Raw genomic sequence first — 17,993 nt, 5'->3', positions numbered from 1 at the left:
GATGAGGAAACCAAGTCACTCCACAGTATCATAAACTGCTGTTGAATTTGTTGGACTGAAACCACTCTCCTTGAGAAAAAAAGAAAGAAACAAGAAAAGAAAACAGACCACATATAATCCAGGTCATTAGGTACAGAGTAATGAGAGATTTATTTTCATGGAGAAGGAGAGATGAAGGAACAGAGACGCAAAAAGAGAAGGCTGCCCTCTGGATTCAGCTGGAAGCTTGCCATTCATTCATTCATTCATTCAGCAAATATGTGTCCTATAGTGCGCCAAACACTGTTTTAGGTATTAGGGATACAGTGATGTTAAAAAAAAAATTCTCAGCCAGACATGTTGGCTCACACTGTAATTCCAGCAATTTAGGAGGTCAAAACGGGCAGATCACTTGAGTTCAGGAGTTCGAGATCAGCTTACCCAACATGGTGAAACCTCTTCTCTACTGAAAATACCAAAATTATCTGGGCATGGTGGCACATGCCTGTAATCCCAGCTACTCAGGAGGCTGAGCCACAAGAATTGCTTGAACCCAGGAGGCAGAGGTTGCAGTGAGCCAAGATCACGCCACTGCACTCCAGCCTGGGAGACACAGCGAGACTGCATCTCAAAAAAAAAAATATCTCAACTCTTATGGGATTTATGGTCTTGGTGGGGGAGACAGAAAAGAAACAAATATATAGCATGTCAGTTGGTAATAAGTGCAAGAAGAAAATTATAGCAGAAGAGGGAATAGGGAGTGATACAAGGAGGGATAGGTGGGTGGGGCAGTCATGGAGGGTATCTCTGAGGAGGTGACATTTTAGAAGAGGCTTGAATGAAGTGAGAGAGCTTTGAGAATATTAGGGGAAGAACATTCCAGGCACGAGGAGGAGCAGGTGCAAAGGCCTCATGGTGGTGGCATGAGTGGAATATTCAAGAAATATCAGGAGGCCAGTGGCCACTTGGCCATGAGAAGGTGACAGGTATACCCTAGGGGCTGGAGGCAGGGGATGCTCAGACAATAGCCCACTTACATTTCAAACAGAAAGAAAGGCAACTTTGTCCAAGCAAAAAGTGCTATTTTTGTGGGTTTACTTTTTCTTCTGGTGACACTGAGGACAACCCGGAAAACCTTTTTCTGCAGTTGTAAATTAATGGCCCTGTTTTGATTGCCTAATTGCCTGGGGACAGCAAGTTCACACTCTGGTGTGAAAAGACAACAGAAAGAGACATTTTACAAAGAAGTCCTCATTTTTTTTCTTTAAACAACAGAAAGCAAACAGTACAATTAACGACTGTCAGCTGGGGGTTTAACTGGGAGCTTGGGGGCAAGGCTGCGGTGACAGCCAGAAGAGCTAGGTCAAGGTCTCAGAGGACACAAATATGGACTTGGATGGGACCAAAAGCAAATTGGTCCTAAAGGGAGAGAAGCCAGGGCCTCTGCTTCCCCACAGCCCTGTGGGAGTTGGGTGGACCTGCTTCCCCCTGCCCTATTCACTGGTTCAGGGGAGAAGGCCTGGGCTGCCCAGCAGACGCTCAGTCAACTGGAAAGTCCATCGCCTTGCAAATCTCCTGGGGCCCAGGATCAAAGAACTGCTAGCCGGTGTCAGTTTGGCAATCTTCGTGGGTCTCTTGATTCAGCTCACCAGTCAAATATTTTAGAACCTGCATAGGTTCAGCTCTATGTCCCTGAGTTTAAAATTCAGCTCAATAGAAAATTTAATATGTGACTAGGTTTCATTAAGAGTCCCACTCACTTGCAGCATTTTCTTCAGCTGTTATTTCTCAGACAAGTTCACTTTAGGTCATTCATTTCTTCATTTGACATTCAAGGAAAATTTCCTGAGCTGTGGCTGAGGTGTTAGGTGCCCACAATACAAAGCTGATTTGCACACAGCAAAGCAGAGGGAAAAAGAAGAAGTGGTTTTCATTATGACTGCCACTTACTAGCTGAGTGGCCTTGGGCAAGACATGGATCCTTCCTAAGTCTCAGTTTGCTTATCTGTGAAATGGGAATAATAATAGTTGAAATGGATTCAAAGCAGCAGGTACACAGTAGGTGTTTCAGAAATAGTGGATATGTTTCTACCTCAGGCCATAACAGGCTGGACAAAGATAAGGTCTTTGGACATTCCAGGTGATCAAGACAGTTCTAGATTTTAAGATGAAGCCCCGAGGAAACAGGCAAGGGTTACCAGGAGGAGTCCCAGTCTGCGGAGGTGGTCACCTAACTAGATACAGCAGAGCATTGCTTTACAACAGGGATGGGCTCTGAGAAATATGTTCTTAGACAATTTCGTGGTTGGATCAGCATCATAGACTGCACTTACACAAACCTAGGGGAACAGCCTCCTAGGGGAACAGCAACCCCAGGCTGCAGGGTGCCGCCTATCGCACCTAGGCTATAAACCTGTACAGTTTGTGCCTGTTCGGATACTGTGAGCAGTCATAACACAGTGGGAAGTACTTGTATATCTAAACATACCTAAACATGAAAAAGATACAGTAAAAAATATAGTAATTTGGTCTTTTTTTTTTTAGATTGGATGTTGCTGTCACCCAGGCTGGAGTGCAGTGATGTCATCATGACTCACTGCAGCCTTAACGTCCAGGGGCAAGTGATCCTCCCACCTCAGCTTTCCAAGTAGCTGGGACTACAGCAGCATGCCACCACACCTTGGTAATTTTGTTTTATTTTTTGTAGACCCAAAGTTTTACTATGTTGCCCAGGCTGGTCTCAAACTCCTGGGCTCAAGCAATCCTCTCGCCTCAGCCTTTCAAAGTGCTGGGATTCCAGGCGTGAGCCACTGCACCTGGCCAGTATTATGATCTTATGGAGCCACCATCATGTATGTAGTTTGAATGACTGAAATGTCATTACGCAGTGTCCACTGTACTCGGTAAGGTATTGGTAGGTGACCTTTGTGAATGTTCACATCTCCAGGTTAGTTTTCAGGACAGTATCCACCATGCACCCTACAGAGCAAATCGCAAATCCTCAGAGCAATTTGGAGGGAACGCAGACCCAACCAACACCCTGATGGTGCTGAGGTGGGGAATCTCAGGTCTGAGTGGAAACATCTGCTGGACATCCCTGCAGTGAGTGTAGTTTAGTGGTTGGGTATAAAAGCTTTGCCTTGAGAAGCCTGGATTCAATTTAGAGCCATTTGATTCACAGGTGTGGCTGATCTTGGACAAATTGTTTAACCTCTTTTTGCTTCCATTCCCGTATCATCGAATGAGGACAATAACAACATATTCGAAGTAATTCCTGAAAACACTCATCATCGTTCCCTAGTTCAGCCAGGGAACTAGGGAACATCAGCTGCTGCCATTATGATTGCTATCAGCTATTAAAATAGAGCTCCACTCTTGACCCTGGCCAGACTTGTCCCTGTTTGAACGAGAGCAGGGATGACTGAGGACAAACTCTCCATCTCACCTTCGCCGGAAAAACAGTGGTTTCTACCGTCCACATTGGCAGAGCAACCTTTGAATATGAAGAACATCTCTATGTACACAGAGAGCAAGCCTGTATTGATTCAGACCACAGAGCAAGCCAGTATAAATTACAGTCAGATCAGAAAAAAAGGCAATTTTATTCCTTTCAGCCTCGGACGTGACTTATCAAAGTGCTTCTCTGTGCACACATTCTATGGGGCTGGCTTAATGAATGTACAAAACCCGTTCGCAATTAGCAACACCCATTTGTGTGCCAACAATTCATATGCAAAAGTCAACATGGATGAGGACAGCATTAATTTACAGAAGAAATTGTCCTTAAAAACAATTTATGTGGCAAGCAGCTCCTGCAGGCTGCCTCTTAGGTGAAGAGCAGATTTGTTTAGCAAATCCTTTCTTCGGAGAGAGAGAGCCAGAATTACGCAGGGCCCCAGTCCAGGTGCTGGAGGCCAGGAGGGGACTTTGAGATATCCCAGGACAAAGCTTGAGACCCTAGGGACACTGCGTGTGGGCCACATGGTGTGAGGGCCTCTTCTGGGGTTATCCCACAAAGCTATGACCCAACTCGGTAGCCAGATCCTAGATTTCTAGGGTCATGAGCCTGCCCTGGAAAATAGTGAAGTCCCAAATGTATGGCAGTTCTTCTTAGACCAATGTCTCTCCAAGAGCGCCGCCTGGACCTTCTGCCTGTGAATGCCCTGAGTGCGTATTAAAATGCAGGTATTTCCCTACCCCATTCCACTTGTTGCAGATACCTCAAAATAGCATTCACGCATACTACCCCCAAATCATGGGGTCATCTCACCTGCTGCTAGATCTTGTTATATCATGTGCTAAGAAAAAACAAAGAACTACTATAGCACAATTGAGATTAAAAATATTTCGATAATTGAATTTTAATGTCATCAGTTTCCTTTGTAATCCTTTGCACAGTATGCATTTAAAAATATTATTCTGAGGCAGGGTCCACAGGTTTCACCAGATTGCCAAAGGGGTTGTGGCACCCAAATGTTTCAGAAGAATCACAGGACAGACCAGTGGCTAGGAGGCCCTGTGACAGGAGGCATTTTGTGACTTCAGAGGTTTGAAGGGAATGGAAGCACAACTTCCAAATTCAGATGCCAGGAAAGTAGCTCTCTAGTGACCCTAAGGCTCCCCTATGGCTTGGATCAGCTACTGACTCCCTTTCCAGAGATGCAGCACTTAATGGAGGGTGCCTACCTGGGTGTCCAGGGAATTCCTCCAGGAAGAAGTGCCAGTTGCATTTTGGGTCTTAAATCCTTTCATAGGTCAGGATTTACTGGAATTTCAATACCAACTCCCACTTTAACATAATCTAGCATTTCTGTAATCAGTGCTTCAATTCCATCAGTAACTAATATTCAGCTAATTTGTTAGTAATAGTTGAACTAATATTCAGCTAAATTGTCATAAGTAAATACAGGATTATTTTCCTCTGGTTGGTCAGACTCAGAGAGCAAAGCCCTGAATTATATAAGCATGATAAATTATTACTTAAACTTGGGACACCCCAACCTTAATTATCCCTTCCTTCTTTGCATCTTTCTGCCACTTTTCCCTCCCTCCTTCTTTCCTTCCCTCCCTCCATTCCTCCCTCCATTCCTCCCTCCCTCCCTCCCTTCCTCCCTCCCCTCCTCCCTTCCTCCCTTCCTTCTTCCCTCCCTCCCTCCCTCCCTCCCTGCCTGCCTGCCTTCCTTCTCTCCTTTGCCCCTTCCCCTAACCCATCTCTCTTTGTCTTCCTTCCTTGATATTTCCTGAGGGCCTACTATGTGCCAAGCAGTATATCCGGTACTGGGGTTACATCAGTGAGCAAATAAAATATTTCTACTATATTCTACATAGCAGGGAGAGAGAGAGACAATTAAAAAAATAAAATGTAGACTGTGGGTGGGAGGGGAAGGGAGTAGGTGCTGATAGGTACTGGGTTTCTTGTTGTGGTAATAAAAATGTTCTAAAATTGATTAAGATGATAGTCGCACACCCTGGTAAATATGCTAAAAACTGCTGAGTTATATGCTTTGCAAAGGTAAATTGTATACAAATTATATCTCAATAAACCTATTATTAAAAACAAAGCAAAAATAGAGTATATCTTAGGACGGCAACTTCTGGGGACAAAAGTAAAGCAACGAAGGGAGAAGAGTTGCCATAGTCCGAATGTCTATGTCCCCCCCAAATCCATATGTTGAAGCCCTGAGCCCCAATGTGATAGTGTTTGGAGATAGGGCCTTTGGCAAATGATTAGGGTGAGAAGAGTCCATGAGGGTGGGTCCTCATGATGGGGTAAGGGGACTTACAAGAAGAGGAATACCTTCCCCCACCCCCCACCCTGTGAGAACACAGGGAGAAGGGACCCATCTGCAAGCCAGGAAGAGAAACCTCACCAGGAACTGAATTGTCTGGTGCCTTGATCTTGGACTTCCAAGTCCCCAGAACCATAAGGAATAATGTCTGTGTTTTAAGCCACGCTGTCTGTGGCATTTCATTATAGTGGCGCAAGTTGACTAAGACAAGGATCCTCAGAGTATTATGACTTTAAATAGAATGGTCATGGAAAGCTTCACTGAGAAGGTAACATTTGAGCAAAATGTGAAGGCAGTGAGGGAGTGAGTCAGAGGGATACCTGGAGGAAGAGCAGTTCAGGCAGAGGGAAGAGTAAGTGCAAAGGTCCTACAGTATGCTGGCTGTGTCAAGCAGGAGCCAGAAAGAGGGTGGAGGAAGATGTCGGGATGGGGAGTGTAGGGGATAGGGTGGGAGCAACTGGGGACTTAGGCTTTTCCTGTGGGTCAGATAAGGAACCACTGAACCAGAGCCAGTGGAGGACTCTGAACAGAGGAGAGATGTGATCTGACATATGCTTTAAGTGGATCTCACTGTGGAACTCAACAGTGGCCAGACATTTATAGAATATTTACCGTGTGCCAGGCACCTTGGCAAACCCTTTTATGAAAGCTGTCAGAATCAAAATGGAATCATTTGTTGAAAACCCTGACAAAGAGAGCCAGGGAAGGCCATCAAGGGAAGATTCTCATATACAAATGCCTGATAACAAGAACTATCACAGAAAACCTCCGCAAAAATCACAGCCTTGTACAAAGGCCACGGTAACCTTACACACACACACACACACACACACACACACACACACACCCCTTATATGAAGACATGTGACCAGCAACTGCCAGTCCAACCTTGGACTGGTGCCACCCTTGTTATTCATTGATCCTTGTAGCCAAGGATAATTATCTTAGAAACAATTTTATAATCCTCCTCCTCATTTTTCCTTTAAAAACCATTGTCCTCCTTGAGCTCCCTGAATACACACGTAGTATTTCTTTCTGAGAATATACTCTGGCATGCAAATTGCATTACAAAGCCTATTCCCAGATAAACATGATTTTCTTTTAGAGAATCTCTTTCTGTTTGTTACTGAGGTCAACACGGTTATGGAGGTGAGCTCATGGAATCACCGCAGCTGCACTCTGGTTAGGCATTGGTATTTTCTCTATTTTATAGAAAAGGAAGCTGAGACTCAGAAAAGCTTAGGAACCTGACTTAATGTTTGTGGCAGAACCAAGAAATGTACCAGCTTCAGAGCTCTCATCTTCCCCATGCCACTGGCACGGTTTAGTGTATACAGCAGGCACTCAATAAAAGGTGTCACCCCACTGATTACAAAGTAGTGCCCTGAGAGGTTGGCCTGAGGACAGTGTGTCATTTTGGGCACAGACAGGATATGTCCTGAGGCACAAGAGCTGGAGAACCAACATCTACTTACTCAGTTCGGCAATGCTGCCCACGCGCGTGGCCAGCAAGGACTGCTCGATGGTCCTCAGCTCCGACTGGCTGAACATGGGCAGTTCCCCTGGCTTGTTTGACCGCTGTGGGTCTCTGTGAAGATTCAGGCTGTCTGGCAGGCACAGCACCCCTGCAGTTGGAAGGGAGAGAGAGAATAAAAGGAAAAAAACAGGTTGTTATTTTTCAGTTAACCAAGGGAGGAATGCAACATCTCGCACAATCTCAAACCACGCCAGAGCTGGTACTGCAAAGAAAGCTAATGTAGGAACCAACACTCTGGATTCCTTTTAGAAATGGATGTCCAGCTATTTGCAAAGGTCTCCTCAAAGTCCTGACTACAGATTTTAACAAGCATGTGGGCATTCATCTAGACACATTCAGTTCCAAAGGACACAAAGCAGAATCCTCTCCTTGGGCCTGGAAGGGTTGCTATCCACTCCTAGTTGCAACTTCTTATGACTCTGGTGGTCACTTCCCTTGTTCTCCCGACAAAGGTAGCTGTGGTCCCTCAGTGCCTGGGGGGAACAGTCTCTGCTGAAAATTGCTTCTGAGGGCTCCCTTTGTTTGCTCAACAAATCCAGCTCTGGATGGCCGGGCTGTTGTCTGTTTGACAAGGATGGCCGGGCTGTTGTCTGTTTGACAAGGATGGCTGGGCTGTTGTCTGCTTGACAAGGCTCTGCTTTCTTTGTAGAGCCACATGTCAGGAGGCAGAAGAGTCCCCATGGGCTTTTGTAACTTGTGTGGTGAATACCCATGGGAAATCCCTAGAATCCAATTATTCTCTTCCCTTCCTTTCCATTCCATAAACATTCAGTAAGAAGCTGAGAACTCACTTGGGTAGATGATTCCAAAATATTCACTCTTTCCTTTGCTACCCCAGCCTCCCTAGGTCGAGTGAATTTCCTTTCTTCTTGAGTTTGGGCATGACTGCTTGATTTACTTCAGTCAAAGCTATGTTAACAAACACAATGGAGTCAAAAGCCTGAACAGTGCTTGTAAAATTGAACCCACTCTCTTGCGCCTCTGACTTGGTCATAAGAAAAACATGCCCTAGGCCTGGCATGGTGGTCCATGCCTATTATCCCGGCAATTTGGGAGGCCAAGGAGGGCAGATCACCTGCGGTCAGGAGTTTGAGACCTGCCTGTCCAACATAGTGAAATCCCATCTCTACTAAATATATTAAAATTATCTGGGTGTGGGTGGCATGTGCCTGTAATCCCAGCTACTCGAGAGGCAGAGGTTGTGATGAGCCGAGATCATGCCACTGTACTCCGGCCTGGGCGACAGAGCAAGACTCTGTCATTAAAAAAAAGAAAAAAGAAAAACATGCCCTGTCTGCAAAGCTGGAGATCTGAAGGTGGGAGATGAAAAGAAAAACATGCCCTGGCTAGCTGGCATGAGAGACACACAGAGAGGATCAGAACAAGCCTGCAGCTTGGAACTGCCCCAGCTGCTGGTAAAGATATGTGCTTATTTGGTATGCCACTGAGATAGTGGGGATGTTTGTCACTCACCATTATTGTGGTGAAAACTAACAGATACACCTACCAAGTATCCTACTGAGAATACAAGGAACGAGGCAGACATTGTGCCGTGTTTGGGGCTGACGATATAGCGATGAAGAGCACGCACACAATCCCAGTGCTCAGTGAGTTCCCAGTGTAAGTGAAGGAGACACATTGTTATACACATAACCACAAAACCATTTGTTAAATGCTCTATGGTAGGAGAAGATTAGGAATGAAGAGATGTCTTATCAGAGATCTGAAGAACGAGTATTTGTCAATAGAGTAGAAGCACTTATTGAGCACCTGCTGTGTTTCCAACCCTGCTGGGCATTTTGGAGATGCAAAAGAATAAGACATATTCAATTCATTTATAACTGAAGAGATGATACTGGCACGGACAAAATCATCTGGAAATAAACTAGTGTCAATATACAAGTGCTAAATAATTTAAACCAACTAGCAGGTGAGGGGAGACAGAATGCCAAAGCCAGCAGTTGAAGTCCACTTGCCTGAACTGCACAATCTCAGCAAAGCCTCCTCCTTTGAAGGTGAACACCTTTGTAAGGTGGGCCTGTCACACTCCTGCTCTTTTCCCCACTGCCTGATTGGTGATTCCAGCCACAGAGAGCTACTTACTTTGTCCTAAATGTTTTACCTCCACATGTAACAGAGGGTGAGACAATGGGGTAGGGAACTCATTGTAGGGTAGATGGCTTTTTGAATAAATAAATAATGAATAATGAATAATGGGGCTGGGTACAGTTGCTCATACCTGTAATCCCAGCACATTGGGAGGTCGAGACAGGTGGATCATCTGAGGTCAGGAGTTCAAGACCAGCCTGGCCAACATGATGAAATCCTGTTTCTACTAAAAACACAAAAAATAGCCAGCTGTGGTAGTGGACACCTGTAATCCCAGCTACTCGGGAGGCTGAGGCAGATGAATCACTTGAACTCGGGAGGTGGAGGCTGCAGTGAGCCAAGATCACACCATCGCACTCCAGCCTGGGTGACAGAATGAGACTCTATCTCCGAAAAAATAAAAAATAAAAATTAATGAATAATGGATGAATGACACAGATGACCATTAGATTTTAATGTTTCTATAATCAGGAAATTGGTCAAGGAAATTTTTCTATGACTGTAATCCCATCTTGTTTTTTTCAAATATTTTTGACTGTGACTCAGAGTAAGAACACATTTTATATCACAGCCCAGTGCATGCAGGTATATATGTGCGCATGCACACACACACACACACACACACATGCACACACTCTTCATGTTTTCCATTAAAAAAGTAATGGAAAATAACACTGACCCTCACTACATGTGAGGCACTCTCATTTGTTTTCCTTTTCGCTTCTCTTCCATCTTAGTAATAAAAAGTGCTGACTGCAGCAACAGAAGTAACATCATGATCCACCAGTGGGTCGACACGGGCAGTCTGAAAACACTGTGGATGTGACATGGATTCACCATGTCCTGGGCACTACCTACTGCTGTGCTTCAGGAACTGTCAGCTTTCAGTGAAGACAAGACCTTCCCAGAAATGCTCACCATCCAAGCCCAGCCTCCTGCCTCTCCCTTGACAGCCATGTCATTCTCCTGTTCAGCCCAGACAGGAACACACTGAGTCATCCTTGCTCCCTCTGGTTTGCCCACCTGCCAAGACATTAAGTCAGAGGCTAAGTCAAGTAGCTGTTGCCACGGCAATGAGTCTTGGGCCAATCCCTCATCTGATGCTCCTGGTGTCTCTGACTCTAATTCAGGAACTTACTACCCCTTAAAGAGCTCACTGCAAAAAGTACCAGATGATCATGACCCACTCCACCATGTGACCCAAGTTTCAGGGTAATGAGACCCTCTGCTTAGGAAAAGGGGTTGATGGTCGGGAGGTGCCTCACAGCAAAAAATACTTGAAATCTGGGTCCAGAATGTTGGGGAGAAGGTTGTCTGATTAATAGTACAGATGACTCACATGTTCTCAACAGGATTTCTTTCTTGGTATTTGCATTATTTGCAGAAAGTCAACAACCCAGATCTGCGTTTTAAAATGTTGCCTCACATACTGGTTGAGGCCCGTGCATATGGGACTTGGAGACTGGAACCCAGAGCTTCAATCCTGGCTCTGCCACTCCTCACTGTGTTTGACTTTGGGCAGGTCACAGAACTTCTCTGGACCTTAGTTTCCTCTTCTGTGAAATGGGGGTGATAATAATGACCTTGTTTTCCTCATCGGACTTCTGGGGATGGGAGTGAGGTATGAGAGTGAAATGAGATCACGTGTATCAAAGTATTCTGCATGTGCTGAGCAAACAGTAGGCTCTCAACACGTGTTAACTGAGAGGAAATTCAGTTAGTGCACTGGGTTACAGCTTCAGGCTACTTTGTCCTTTATCACAAGAATCAACAATTTCCCTTGGAATTATTTCTTTTTCTTTTAGAGGGTTATGAAATGTAAATATAATTTTTCAAAGAAATATAATTATTAAAAGAAGCTTTGAGAGTTAGATTACAGAGATTTCAGGAATCTATAATTGATCTATTACACAAAGATTATATACCAGGCTTTAATTTTCTTTTTCCTCATTGAAGACTCTATATGGGGTATACATATAAACTAGAGTTATTTATTTTTGTGTGTGTGTAAAACTCTGCTTGGTCAGGGAAAAGGTCCTAGCATCATGTTTTAGTGTCAGATGCAGGCCTGAGTTTTGGACTACTTATGAATTTCCATTATTGGAGCCGAGGACAGCCATGGCCTGGTGATGAAGACCCTAATTTAGAAACAGAGGGAACTCAGATTCAAATGTAAGTTTGAGTGGATCTAAAGCAAATAATTTCCCTAAAGAACAAGTGAACATAAGCCAGGATTCACAGTGGGCTGGAGGGGTCATGGACTCCCTAAAATTTTGTTACTTTGAATGTGTTGTGTATTTGTCTAAGGGGGGAGTTCATTCAAATTCTCCAAAGGGTTTATGGGTCCTATAAAAGGGCAAACCAATGCCTTTGATTATCCACATTCCCATTTATTTCAGGTTTCTCTGCTCCAGAACTGGCCTGGCGGTGAGTTGGGGTAGAGTGAGGCGGGCAAGACACCAGCCCTGCTGGAGCCAAGATCCCATCCTATAGCTGCCCTCTGTGCAACTTGGACAAAGAACTTCCCGCTCTCCAGCCAGCTTCTGCATCAGTGAAGAGGGGTTCAACTATCTACTTCATAGGTTTGTTGCAGTGATTAGACAAGATAATATACTTAAAGTCTCTGGCCTATAGAAAGTGCCCGTTAAACACCCTGTTCCCACAAATGTGCAGTTCTGTTTATTTAATGTCTGGATTCAAATGGTCTTGCAGATCATCTTCCCAAAATCTTGTGTGACTGGAGACAGACAACCGTTTAGCAAGGCCATGGTGAACACAAAACGTGAGAGCTGCTGCTCTGGGCAGAACTCTGGGCTAAATATGTTTGGCACTGTGTCTCTGATAGAGGCCACTGGAGTGCACTGCTGCCTCCCAATGTGCCTACCTGTCTAGATCTACATAGGATGGCTCCTTTGCAAATATGGTGCCCTGACATCCTTTCACTCTCCTCTGGACTTTGCTCTGTGTCTATGTTTTATTATTGAATCTGGGGTACAGGGATGCTATATTAGTCCATTCTGACACTGCTATGAAGAAACACCTGAGACTGGGGAATTTATAAAGGAAAGTGGTTTAATTGGCTCACAGTTCCGCATTGCTGGGGAGGCCTCAGGAAACTTACAATCATGGCAGAAGGCAAAAGAGAAGCAGGCACCTTCTTCACAGGGCAGCAGGATGGAGTAAGTGCAAGCAGGGGAAATGACAGGCATTTATAAAACAGTCAGATCTTGTGAGGACTCATTCACTATCAGGGGAACTGTGTGGGGAAAACTGCCCCCATGATACAATTACCTCTACCTGCTCCCACCCTTGACATGTGGGAGTTATGGGGATTACAATTAAAGGTGAGATTTGGGTAGAGACATAGAGCCAAACCATATCGATGCTAGTTATCTACAAAGAGAAGACCAAGTAAGAGAACCATCAGCTTTCATCCATCCAACCTTCAGTGACACTGATGGTGGTGGTGATGATGAGGAGGAGGAGAACAGCCAGCTTTTATGGAGTACAAACTATGGGCTGAGCACTGTGTTTAGCATTTTACATGTTTAAACTCAGATTTATTTTAATCCTCACAGCCACACTATATGGAAGGAAATCCAACATGTATTAGGAGACAGTATAAGGTAACAGTTAAGAGCAAAGGCCCTGGGTTCACATTGCCTGGGTTTGAACCCTGACTGCCTTACTTACTACTTATATAGCTTTAGGCAAATGAATATAATCATTCTGTGCCTTGGTTTTTCTATCTGTAAAATGGTAATATTAATAGTACCCACCTTACGGAGTTGTAGGAGGATTAAAAAAGTTAATATACATAAAACATTTGGAAAAGTACCTGGTATAGAGGAAGTGTTGTAAAATATTTACCATTATTATCTCTACTTTATAGGGAATGCAATAGAACTTGGAGATGTTCAATAATTTGCCCAAAGTCACATAGATCTTAAAAATGGGGCTTGGAATTGACTACCAAGTCTTCTGATTCCAGAGCTCAATCTCTTAGCCACTCAGCATGCTGCTTCTTGGTTACACAACCCCTACTCGGTTACTCAAGCCCTATTCTCTGCCAGGTACAACTAGGGAACATGATTGTACACAGACAGCTGGATTCTTGCCCTCCTGGAGCTCCCAGTATAACCACATGTGAGATGGTTTCCTTGGCATTATCGCCTAGGAACTGACAGGCAAGTATACAAACTTTGTGGGTGCTGAAATACCATTAACTTCAAGTGGAAAACCTTTACAATTTGCCCCCATGGGACAAAGACAAAGTCTACAGATACACAGTGTAGATGTGTTTCCTACTTTGCAGTTCCTACTAGGAAGCTTACAGCCAAATTTGCAACCCATGTGTAAAAAAGAAAATGCATTTTTACTATTTTTGCGTTTTGTTATCTATGATACAATGTTGTACTATTTTTACAATCTGTTGGAGATAACAAATTAAGCCCATCAGTGAAAGAACTCACTAGCTATGGTTCTTTAGCTTCCTGGGGTTTCCATATATTTTGCAGTCATTTTCGGGAAGATTTAGGGGATCATGGCTGGGGGTGAACAGAACCATGTAGATTTATCAAGTATGGAGTTGGTTTTTCTTTACCAGTAGTTAGTTATTAAGTGAAAACCTCTGGGCTTGACCCAGGGTAATTACCAGTCTTCAGAGCCCTCAAAGTCCTCTTAAATTTAATGGACATCCTTAAAACCCCTAAGCTGACCAGAGTTTTAAAAAGCTTTGTTGCTGGGGCTTCCATCAGAATAGGTAAAATATTCTGGTCTCCCCAGTAAAACCTGGGGGCCAGAAGTCACAGTTGCTTGCTCCAGAATTAAGCACTGTTATGCTTTCCAGTCTGATTCCTTATCTGTTTGGGTAGACTGACTGCCAAAATTGTATCCATTTTTCACCCCTGCCTATATGCATGCAACATGATTCTGAAGTTACTTCCATCAAGTGTCTATTTTCCCATCCATGAAGTCTTGGCCAGCCTGTGACTTGCTTTGGCCACTAGAATATGATGGAAATGATAGGGTACCAGTTCCAAGGGTAGACTTCAAGAGGTCTTGCCTGCTTCTTCTCTCTTAGAACCCTGCCACCACCGAGAGAAGCAGCCTGGCTAGCCTGCTGGAGGATAAGAAGGACACATGAAGAAGAGCCAAGGCTCTCCTAGATCAACAGACAGTCAGGTAACTCCTAAAAATGCAAGTCCAGCCAAGATGAGCAGAGCTGCCTATTCCACCTGTAACTGACCACAGACTCATGGGTGAGCCTGGCCAAGTTCAAAGAACCGCCCAGCTGACCCACAGAGTGCACATACAATGTGGTTGATGCTTTAAGCCACTGAGTTTGGAGGTAGTTTGTTATGCTGCATATGCACAAAATCTAACTGGTACTTATCAGTTATGAAACTGAGAGTTAACTTACTGTCTTAAAATGCTTTTCGCTTTTCCCCATGTTGCTACATAGAATCTAGTAGTTCCAGGTAATTCCCAACTGCCAATTTCTTTTGGGCCCGGCCTAGGGAAGAATCTTCCTAGTGCCTAGGAAGGCAGGGATGGCTAAGATGATAAAATGACTCTCCTGGGGGTTTCTCGGGCATAGCAAACACACCTCCATCTCAGGGCCATTGCACTTGCTCTGCTCTCTTTCTGAACTCTCTTTTCTTAGGTAGATGCACAGCCTGCTTCCTTACTCAGCAAGGGCTCTCTCTGCTCAAATATCACCTCCTCAGAAAGACTTTTCTTTTAATTTTTTTTTTTTTGAGACAAGATCTGGCTCCATCGCCCAGGCTGGCATGCAGTGGCCTGACGTCGGCTCACTGAAACCTCCATCTCCCAGGCTCAAGCCATCCTCCAACCTCAGCCTCTCTAGTAGCTGGGACGACAGGTGCACACCACCACATCCAGCTAATTTTTCTATTTTTTGTAGAGACAGAGTTTTGCCATGTTGGCCAGGCTGGTCTCAAACTCCTGAGCTGTAGTGATCTGCCCTCATTGGCCTCCCAAAGTGCTGGGATTACAGGTGTGAGCCACTGTGCTCAGCCATCAGAGAAACCTTTCCAACTGCTTTACTAAAAAATAACACCATAGATCGCTCTTCCAACCCCTCACTCTATTTTATTTCTTCTTTATAGCACCTCACACTATGTTATACTATATTATGTATTATTTGTTAATGTGTTGTCTATCTCCAGCACTAGAGTGTGAGAAACCAAAGGTTTATTTCCCCGTGTGTGGGGGACTATGGTGTAGCATTGGGGAAGACTAGAAGCAGCAGGTGACTGTATAAGGCTGTGCTGGGAGGGGCTGACCGTGTAAGCCTTGGTACTCTGGACACAAGCTTGGGTGCTGCCTTATCTGTCTCTGGCTGCAGTAGGAGAGCTACTCTGCTAAGTCCTGCCTGACAAGCTAGACTCGGTCTTCTGTTAAGCAACCCCCAGAATGTAGAGGGGAGGGTCCTGGCACCAGATCTCAGCTTTAACAAAGGGGAAGGAAGCAGTTGGGGTGCAGCAGTGCACCAGCCCTTGAACAGGCATCGGACGGACCTGGCCAGGTTCAGATTCCCACCTTGCCAGCTTCCAGCTGTGTGGCCAGGGCTCTTGACTAGGCTTCTCTGAGCGTCTGTAAAGTATCAAACACTTTACAGAGAAAACAAAGGAGCTTCTCTCTTGGAGCTTAATTTCCATTCATGTATCTGCCCCCTAGCATGGCTGGGAGGCTGTAATGAGATAATAGATAGAGACAACCTGGCACAGAGAAGGGGGTCGATAAATGCTTGCTAATAATCTAAGTGAAGGTCTCTGAAACTAAAGATTTAGGAATCCAATAACGCAGACAGTGCCAGGAGGCTTTCTTTTACTGTTAAATTTATTAAGAAACAAGACAGGAAATTATCAGATTAAGAAAAAATGTTTGTACACCAGCTTGGAAACCCCTTTTAAGAGACTTGTCAGTGGGAAACAGATTCAGGCTTGGTTTGTTGAAACCATTCCTCTGGGAGAGGCATGCCCCACTCCAACTCAGGAAAGCATCTGCATTGGCAGGTCCCAGCCCCAATAATGAGCTCCTTTGGGAAATGTCCCTGCAGCTCCGCGGCTGACTTGGGGTCACCCTGCTGTGCTGCACAGTGGGACCCCATTACTGCTATGAGCTGCTGTTTCTCTCATACTACACTAGTGGGTAGGAGGTCTGTCTCCCTAGCCAGCCTGAAGCCTGTGAGGGCAGGAACACATCCTGTTCTTTGTGGTACTCAGTGTTCATGGTTGAATTAATAAATGATCCACAAATATCTTCATGTTCTTTTCAGAAGGTCACCACCTTAATCTCCACATGTACTTCAGGCTCCGTTCTTGAACTCAAGTCTGAAAATTCTCCATCTTTGTTTCTACATCTGATTTCTTTTGGTGGTTTGGCTTCAGATGGCCTAAGAACCTTCCCTTTCAATGTTATCCAAACGAGATTGTTGGTTACCTTCTTTGGCATCCCTCCTTCTCTCCCACAGGTCAGCCTTTTCTTGCATTATCATTGCAACTTTCCCACAGAGCTCTGAGTGACATCTGCCTCATAGGAGCTTAACAGGAAAGAGACGCATTCTTCCTGTTTCCTCATCTCTGTATCAGGGAGCTCCTGGGATTTGGAAGCACTTGTGAACACCTGCTTCAGTCCCTAACTCCTCCTAAAAGATCCAGGGCACCATTTCAGAACTTCCAGACATGGAATAGTATTTTAGACCTCCAGCTAGGTCTTGGGTAGCTGTGGAAATGTCACAGGTGGTCAGATTTTGGAGATCAACTGGCACCGAGGAGCATGGGCTGTGGCCTTTGAAAGTTCTCTGAAAAGCATTTCCCTTGTCCCCTACACAGTAGTGATGCTCATGAGCACAACATCATGTGGTGTGATAAAACTCAGCCCTGGAGTGTAACTAACAGGAAAATTGTGTGCTGGAGTTTTCTGAGTAAAGAAATGGCCTTTAAGATTTTAATTAACATCATTAAATGGCCATAGACCAGGGTAAAATAATGAGGCAGCTTTCTTTGTCTACCTTGTTCTACATCAAGATGGTCATGCATACTTGCAATCCAAATTCATCCATCCATCCATCCAAGCTTCCATCCATATGTCTGATCATCTTTCAATTAATTGAACAATTTTGTTAGCATCTCCTATGTGCTACTCATTGCGCTAAGCAATGGGCAGCACAGGAGAAAACAAAGGAGCTTCTCTCTTGGAGCTTAACTTCCATTCATCTATCTATTAATCTACTCATCCATCCATCCATGCATCCACCCACCATCCATCTGCCTACCCACCCACCCACCCATCCATCCATTCATCCATCCACTTACTCACCTACTCACCTATCCATCCATCCATCCATCCATCCAGCCATCCATCCATCCATTCATCCATCCATCCATCCATCTTTCTACCCTTTTGTCAATCTACTCAATATAATGTGCCAGATTAGGACTATAATGAAAATTAAGACATACACCCTGCATTTAAGAAACTCTCAATATAGTGGAATAGGTACACATGTTTACAAGTGTTACAGGTACTCTAAGAAAAGTCCATCCATGCTA

General features: G+C 44.6%; 1 protein-coding gene across 5 annotated transcripts in view; it reads right to left on the bottom strand.

The window, feature by feature from the left end:
- ABTB3 (ankyrin repeat and BTB domain containing 3) overlaps positions 1–17,993 on the bottom strand; it is a 349,042-nt gene that overhangs the window by 134,140 nt on the left and 196,909 nt on the right. For all 5 annotated transcript variants that reach the window (XM_002752947.5, XM_017976347.4, XM_035257465.3 and 2 more), the window contains exon 2: positions 7,244–7,393. In XM_002752947.5, the coding sequence (XP_002752993.2) occupies positions 7,244–7,393 (150 nt within the window). The remainder of the gene's footprint in view (positions 1–7,243; positions 7,394–17,993) is intronic.

This window comes from Callithrix jacchus, chromosome 9, assembly GCF_049354715.1.
Source record: "Callithrix jacchus isolate 240 chromosome 9, calJac240_pri, whole genome shotgun sequence".
Taxonomy (NCBI): domain Eukaryota; kingdom Metazoa; phylum Chordata; class Mammalia; order Primates; family Cebidae; genus Callithrix; species Callithrix jacchus.
Note: the sequence above shows the minus strand (reverse complement) of the source record. Positions and strands in the feature narration are given on the sequence as shown.